Source organism: Olea europaea, unplaced genomic scaffold (assembly GCF_002742605.1).
Source record: "Olea europaea var. sylvestris unplaced genomic scaffold, O_europaea_v1 scaffold2371, whole genome shotgun sequence".
Lineage (NCBI taxonomy): Eukaryota > Viridiplantae > Streptophyta > Magnoliopsida > Lamiales > Oleaceae > Olea > Olea europaea.
Window position 1 is genome coordinate 93,940 of NW_019241848.1, and position 7,188 is coordinate 101,127.

Genomic DNA, 7,188 nt, shown 5'->3' on the forward strand with positions numbered 1-7,188 from the left:
TTGAAGAGAAGATTGAACTACTATGCGTTGAAGGGAAAAAATAAATATTTTTACTTCTTCATACATGTAACTTTTTATCTCCAGCATTTATCCGACGTAAGTTTTGTAGTTTCTGTTTTATTTAGTTAGACAAACACCACACATCGATCTGATGGACAGAGCAATAAAAACTTAAACCAACCTGACCTGTTGGGGCATATCTTGTGATTTACCTTTCTCATAATGCTCCAAAGACGGGACAGTAGGAGACCTCAAAGTTGGGGTTCAACCTTTTTATAAAAACCTAAACCAAACACCTTATGACACCTGAGAACAATTGGCCAAAGAATAAGGTATTATTACTCCTTTCTAAAACTGAGCATTTCACCGGATGATTTCTCTATTTTTGCCACGGATCAATAATGTCTGCCATAAAAAAAATGGTATAAGATTAGCCATGGCCATTGACACCCTCTGATATAGGTTGGTAGAAGTAACCACCCTCAAGGACAAGCAAAGCAGACCACAGCACACCGATGCAAGGCCATCGACCCCCATAGGGTGTTCTACCACTACACCCAGGGAGCGCTCTACCACTACGTCCAGGGAGCGCTCTACCACAACCCCTAGAAGGCGTTTTACCATTACGCCCGGGAAGCGCTCTACTACAACCCCCAAAGGGCGCTCTACCACTACCCCTAGAAATCATTCTACCACTAAGCGAAGTCCTCAATGGGGATGATATTCCTTGTCCAAACACTTAGCCATAAAACATTTAATGAATTGACCGAGTTCCATGGCCGCTGATACAGGTACAATCTTCAGGCGGGAAGTTAAGGACTCATCACTCAGAACGTGGGTGNAGTAGGGGGGCGAATAGAGACTTCCAACAAATCAGAAATCCTAGCGCTATCAAAAAGTGCCTTAGTAGGACCATGACCCACAATACGAGCATGCCACCTACGAAAAGCTACGTCAGATTTGGGCGAAGTGCGAATACCTCTTTCACGAAATGGCCCCAGTGGCAAAGAATTCAGAAAAGGAGGGCCATGAGTGCAAGGAAACAGCTGACCCACCGCCGCCTGTTCAACTGCCTCCGCATTGTTGAAGAAAGGACCCAAGTAAAACTCATTACGTCCAACGTCGGCGGGCGCGAGAAAACTTGGGGTTACGTATGGACGACTCAGGAGTTTCTGAAAGTCATCAAAATTAAAGGAGTCGCTAGCTTGAGATGACGAAGTAGCCATTGAAGAAGGAACGAAGCTTTTCAGAGTTACGTGAATCGTGAAGAATGCGCAAGAAATATGAAACGTGATTTGGTAGCAGCAAAATGGTGTGTTTGAAGTTTATAAGGGTTCGCAAAGCGACGCACCTTTTCAAGTTATAGAGGGAAACAATGATTGAAATTCTTTGGGAATCGCTAACGTTGCTGGAGACGTGAAGTGAATATGGCAAAATTCAATAATTATTATTAATTCTGCCATATTGGGGGGTAATTGTTGACACATAAAAATTCAGCCCAAGTCGAACAGCCCAAGGAGTAAAACCCAATTGGAGAATCCCCAAAACAGACGGCCCAAAGAATGAAGTTCAATCAAACGAGTCAAGGTGAAGGCCCAAGAATGCGGTAATGCCATCGCCCAAGTTTGCAAGTCGCTCAGAATCTGAACGAACGGGTGTCATACGGTCGCCCAGAGCTGTTATTCTACTCTCGCCCAAACCTTCAAGTCGCCTAAGGTGTCAACAAACATAACGCATCGTAATTATCAAGGAATGCAGTTATCAAGGCAGTTGTTAAAGCAGCCTTATCACGTTCCACAACTCAAGAAAGTCAATCGAAGGCAGTTGGACGATGAAAGATAATGACAGCAGTTAAAAGGCGGTTTCATGACAAAATGGCCACTACAAAGAAAGTGGGTAGTTATAGGACGATCAAACAGTTTTCAGAGTAGTTAATCACAAAGAGATCGTCTATGAGGTATAAAAGGGAGAAAAGGCGTAGAAGCAAAGGACCGAATCCAAAACTCTCGAACAAGAGAATATGTAATTTTCATTTCTTTAGTTTTTAGACTTAAACACTTTCCTTTCTGTAACTCGTGTGCTTGAGCCCCTTGGAGGCACGTTGTTTTTTCGTTTCCAATTGTAAAGTTCATCGCCAATAAAAGAACGCCCCTTTTTGGGACTTTGTCTCAAGAGGTTTCGTCCCTTACACAATCGTCTGATTCCCTTTAATTGTTAGCGAGTTAACCCGCGCGAAACAAGTATATTAATATAATTATGAAATTATGTTTAATCAAGTTTGATGAAGAAAATAATTATAGATGGATCGTGTTTCCTGAGAAACATTGAGAAATACGATACCATATATATATTTTTAATTATACTCATATAGAGTATTTACCCGAACTCTTACAAAAATATAGATATATACAAAAACTTTATAGAGTATTTAATTATACTCATTCCACAACAATAATATATTAATAATAGAAATTTGTTTCTCCAGGGGCAGTGACATTATACTTAAGATCTATATATTTGGGATTCTTTAGTAACAACAAAATAATATTTTTTGAAAATAATGTTTAATGTGTTATATACTTATGGTATAAATATAAAATATGAAAGAAATAATCAAATTAGATAAAGTGCCAAAGTGGTGGAAAATGTGACATTTGTGTGGGAAATCAGTGGTTCGAATCACTCCCCACGCAAATATTAAAATGTCTTGATTTGGGCCTTGGGCTTCCTTGACTAAAATAAATATTTTTTTTTCTTCATTATTTAATGGGTAAAACTAGCCAGTATTTTATGACTGTTTGTTTTTGTAACAACCCACTAACTGCCATTAAAACACCCACTACTCAGTCATTAAAATTCTGCATTAACATGGTGAAAACTGTTACTACCATCTTGCCTATATAAACCCATATCTTGCTTTGGGAAAAGACACATAAATAGAAAATAGAATCAATCACTCTTTTTATATTGTGAATTTCTTATATTCGGGTTTTTATACCTATTTTGGAGTACAATTGAGAGTTCTAGAAAAACCATTCGTGATTGCTGCATAAGTGGTTTACGATCGTTGTATCCTGGGAGTGATTGTTCACGGAGGTCACAGCAATTATTGACGGGCAATTTCACTTTAGGACATCGTGTTGTCACGAGACTCGATCGGACGATAAGTTTTATATTTCTGCATTATATTGTTCTGATCACTGCTGCAACTAATTATTTTTCTAACATAATGCGTAGAAATGTACTTTTCTAGGGTATTATTAGCGCGATATTTACCAGATATTGATATAACATAAATAATTACTTTTTCTAATGCATTTCCTTATCAATAATAAATCTGTTTTCTTTAGATCGTACGACTTAAATCTCATAGAGCTAAATGAGATTATGAAAACGACAATACATATTGTCCACACATATTTAATTAACCGTAGTCAATCGATCAAAGAAAACCAATAATTTTGTATGACCGCATAATTATTATATTATACTTAGGTGTGCTTGATTGTTAATATTTTTCATGAAAAATGTCATATTTCCACCAAGAATCTTACTTTTTTTCCGCTTGATTGATATTTTTTCTTGGAAAACAATTTATTACTTTTGATTACGTGACTATAATTTCCTTAAAAATAAGAAAAATATTTTTTTAGGAGTAGATTTTTATTTTTCATGTAATTATCTCTATTTTTCTCTCATCTACTCGTCAATAAAAATAGACAGTATAACATTTTTTACGTTAAAAATTAAATCATTCAAACACATTTGCTAGACAATTTTCATATAAATAAGTTCTAAACAATTAATTTGCCTAATTTTTATTTTATTTCCATATAAATTCCATGTTTACAATCAAACACACCTTATCGACATAGCTTTAATTCGCTTGACCTTCCTCAATTTTGTGCTACTTTACAAATGGTAGCCTTCTGGCATCATTTGGTCTAATTTCTCATCTGCAAAAAAATTGAGTGCAAAATATGTAAAACACAATAAATTTAAAATGTTTATTTAAATTTAATCTCCACTTGGTATGATTCTCAAGTCTGAATTAACAATTAATTTTAATCACACATATAACGTGACTTTCAAATTATCAATCACACATTAAGTCAATTTTTTTTTTTTTTTTTAAATCAAAGTCTACTAGAAAGTTGATTTCAATCTACACCAATATGGGGCTTAATACACATACCTTAAAATTTTTGATAATTATTTTTCATATTATCAAAATCACCAAAGCCGATTCTAGCTTTTCTTTCAGAGATCATTTTTTAATAATTCAATTGGCTAAAAACTTGTGCTATAACGTGGTATAAAACTAAAGGAAAAAAAAACATTAGAAAAAATTTAGCCCTTGTTTAAGCTCCATTTTTATTAAAAAAAAAAGAATTTTTGAATAGTATATTAATGAAAAATATGTGATAAAAAATAAAGAAAAATTTTGAATTTACGTATAATATTATTTTAATGAAAAATATGTGATTGAAATGGAATTAAAACACTATTCAAGAATTTATTTTTTTAAAAAAAGGGGCTCAACAAGGGCTTAATAGCATATTAAACCCTCGTTTGACCTTATTAAATTACATTTTATTTTTTCTCTCCTATTTTCAGTCACATAATCTTCTATAAAATAATATTACACGTAAATTAATTTTTTTTAACCACTAATTATTCAACCCCTTTGGCGGAGCATTCGAAACTCACCAAGTCCGCTTCCTCGTTTTCATCGACACCCTTTCCTTCATTACTCTCTTCCACTCGACCCCGGCCCACTATTCATTCGCAAAGCCGATTCTAGCTTTTCTTTCAGAGATCATTTTTTAATAATTCAATTGGCTAAAAACTTGTGCTATAACGTGGTATAAAATTAAAGGAAAAAAAACATTAGAAAAAATTTAGCCCTTGTTTAAGCTCCATTTTTATTAAAAAAAAAAGAATTTTTGAATAGTATATTAATGAAAAATATGTGATAAAAAATAAAGAAAAATCTTGAATTTACGTATAATATTATTTTAATGAAAAATATGTGGTTGAAATGGAATTAAAACACTATTCAAGAATTTATTTTTTTAAAAAAAGGGGCTCAACAAGGGCTTAATAGCATATTAAACCCTCGTTTGACCTTATTAAATTACATTTTATTTTTTCTCTCCTATTTTCAATCACATAATCTTCTATAAAATAATATTACACGTAAATTAATTTTTTTAACTTCTAATTATTCAAAAAAATATTATTTCAAAAAATGGGGACTAAACGGGGGCTAAAATTAAGAGAAAAAGAAAGAATAACAGAAGGAAAATAATAAAATCTAAAATCAACTGTGTATTTTGTATTTGATTATAATAATTATCATTTTCTAAGAGAATTACAAATTGAAAATGCAAATTACAAAATCAACCCCTTTGGCGGAGCATTCGAAACTCACCCAAGTCCGCTTCCTCGTTTTCATCGACACCCTTTCCTTCATGACTCTCTTCCACTTGACCCCGGCCCACTATTCATTCGTCTCTCTCTCTCTCTCTGTCTCTGGAGAAGAAGAACTTTTGTTCAGAATTATATCTTTCACCTCACATTTCACGGTATAGGCTCTATTAGCAGATCTAATAATGTGAAGCGCAAAGATAATGGAATGCTGATTTATCATCACATTGCTTTCGTTTTGGTTTTGTTTACCACCTTTCGATGATGGGTTTGTGCTTTTCTGTCTCTCTCTCTGTCTCTGGAGAAGAAGAACTTTTGTTCAGAATTATATCTTTCACCTCACATTTCACGGTATAGGCTCTATTAGCAGATCTAATAATGTGAAGCGCAAAGATAATGGAATGCTGATTTATCATCACATTGCTTTCGTTTTGGTTTTGTTTACCACCTTTCGATGATGGGTTTGTGCTTTTCTTTTTGTTTATTCGTTTAGGAGGACGATTTGATTTGATTGGTCTGAAGATGGATTCCGCAGCCATGACTTTTTGCAGTAAATCTATATGCTCACCTCCTGTAAGTCCTCATGTTTCGTCTATACGATTTATTTTTTTCTCAGTGAGGTCATAAGTGTGCAAATTCTTTATGTATGCTGTATATGAACACTTGGATATGCACTAAGTACACGTAAAATTGCAATTAGAAGGACATTTTGTCAAATATCTACCATGTAAACTATTTGGACGACCAATTCTTAACAAGTGTTGTTTCTGATTTTATCTTGTGATTTATCTGGTCCTCTAGTTGAGGAATTCAAATTACATTGCAATTCTGTTTCTTGACTCTTCAGTTCTGTGCTTTTTTTGCGATTATTTACAACAAAACATGATGCTTTTGTTTTGGAAATATACTACTATAATGCTTGTAATGTATGCTTTTATATGTAAAGGAGATAAAGGCTTGAAGATCAATATTTACTATTTTTGTAAATAATGTTGGCTTCATTTTGAATATGCTTTTGTGTAGTTTGGTTTCATAATTACAACTGGTACTGTATGTAAAAAGATCTTGCCTTTTTCTCAGTTACATAGCTCTTTGAAATTGAACTGTTGTTTGACACGTTGTTTAAGCTGTCAAATTATACTCTGATTAGAGAAGGAAAATAGTTTATGTAGTACCTAAGGAATTCTAATTAACTAATTCCCATTCCTCTAAAAGTTTCAAATATATTATTATTATTGTTATTAGTATTATTATAATTTTTTTTTTTTTTTGGTCACAGCGAGAATGTTTGGATCCCTTTTTGGTGACTGCAGCCTTCTTTTATTGGTTGTTTATTAGTTCCTTTATGGTTCCATAATTGGGAGTTAAAAAATCTGTTTCTTTTCTTGGAAGGGTTTATTCGTGAGGAGGATAATACAAATTCAAAGCTCCCAATGTAGCTTTATGGTAGGAAGTAAGGTTAACTACCCTCGACAGAGAGTTCAGGCTTCTCGTGTTGGTAGAGATAGAAAACATGGAGGCGCTCTTGCTGCTAGATGTGCTAATGACAAAATCCTAGTGGCTAACAGAGGAGAGATTGCTGTTCGTGTGATTCGGACTGCTCATGAGATGGGGATCCCTTGTGTCGCAGTTTACTCAACCATAGATAAAGATGCTCTTCATGTGAAATTGGCCGACGAATCTGTTTGCATTGGAGAAGCACCAAGCAATCAATCGTAAGCCATTAAAATTCTTCTATTCTCGTGAATGGTTATGTTT

General features: G+C 34.0%; 1 protein-coding gene across 1 annotated transcript; it reads left to right on the plus strand.

Moving 5' to 3' along the window:
* The first annotated feature begins 775 nt into the window (after positions 1–775).
* LOC111381771 (biotin carboxylase 2, chloroplastic-like) lies at positions 776–7,171 on the plus strand. Its single transcript, XM_023005594.1, has 4 exons — positions 776–834; positions 5,371–5,588; positions 5,924–6,003; positions 6,823–7,171. Exons 1-4 carry the CDS (start codon positions 776–778, stop codon positions 7,147–7,149), a joined length of 684 nt encoding a protein of 227 aa, XP_022861362.1. The 3' UTR covers positions 7,150–7,171.
* Positions 7,172–7,188: the final 17 nt, after the last annotated feature.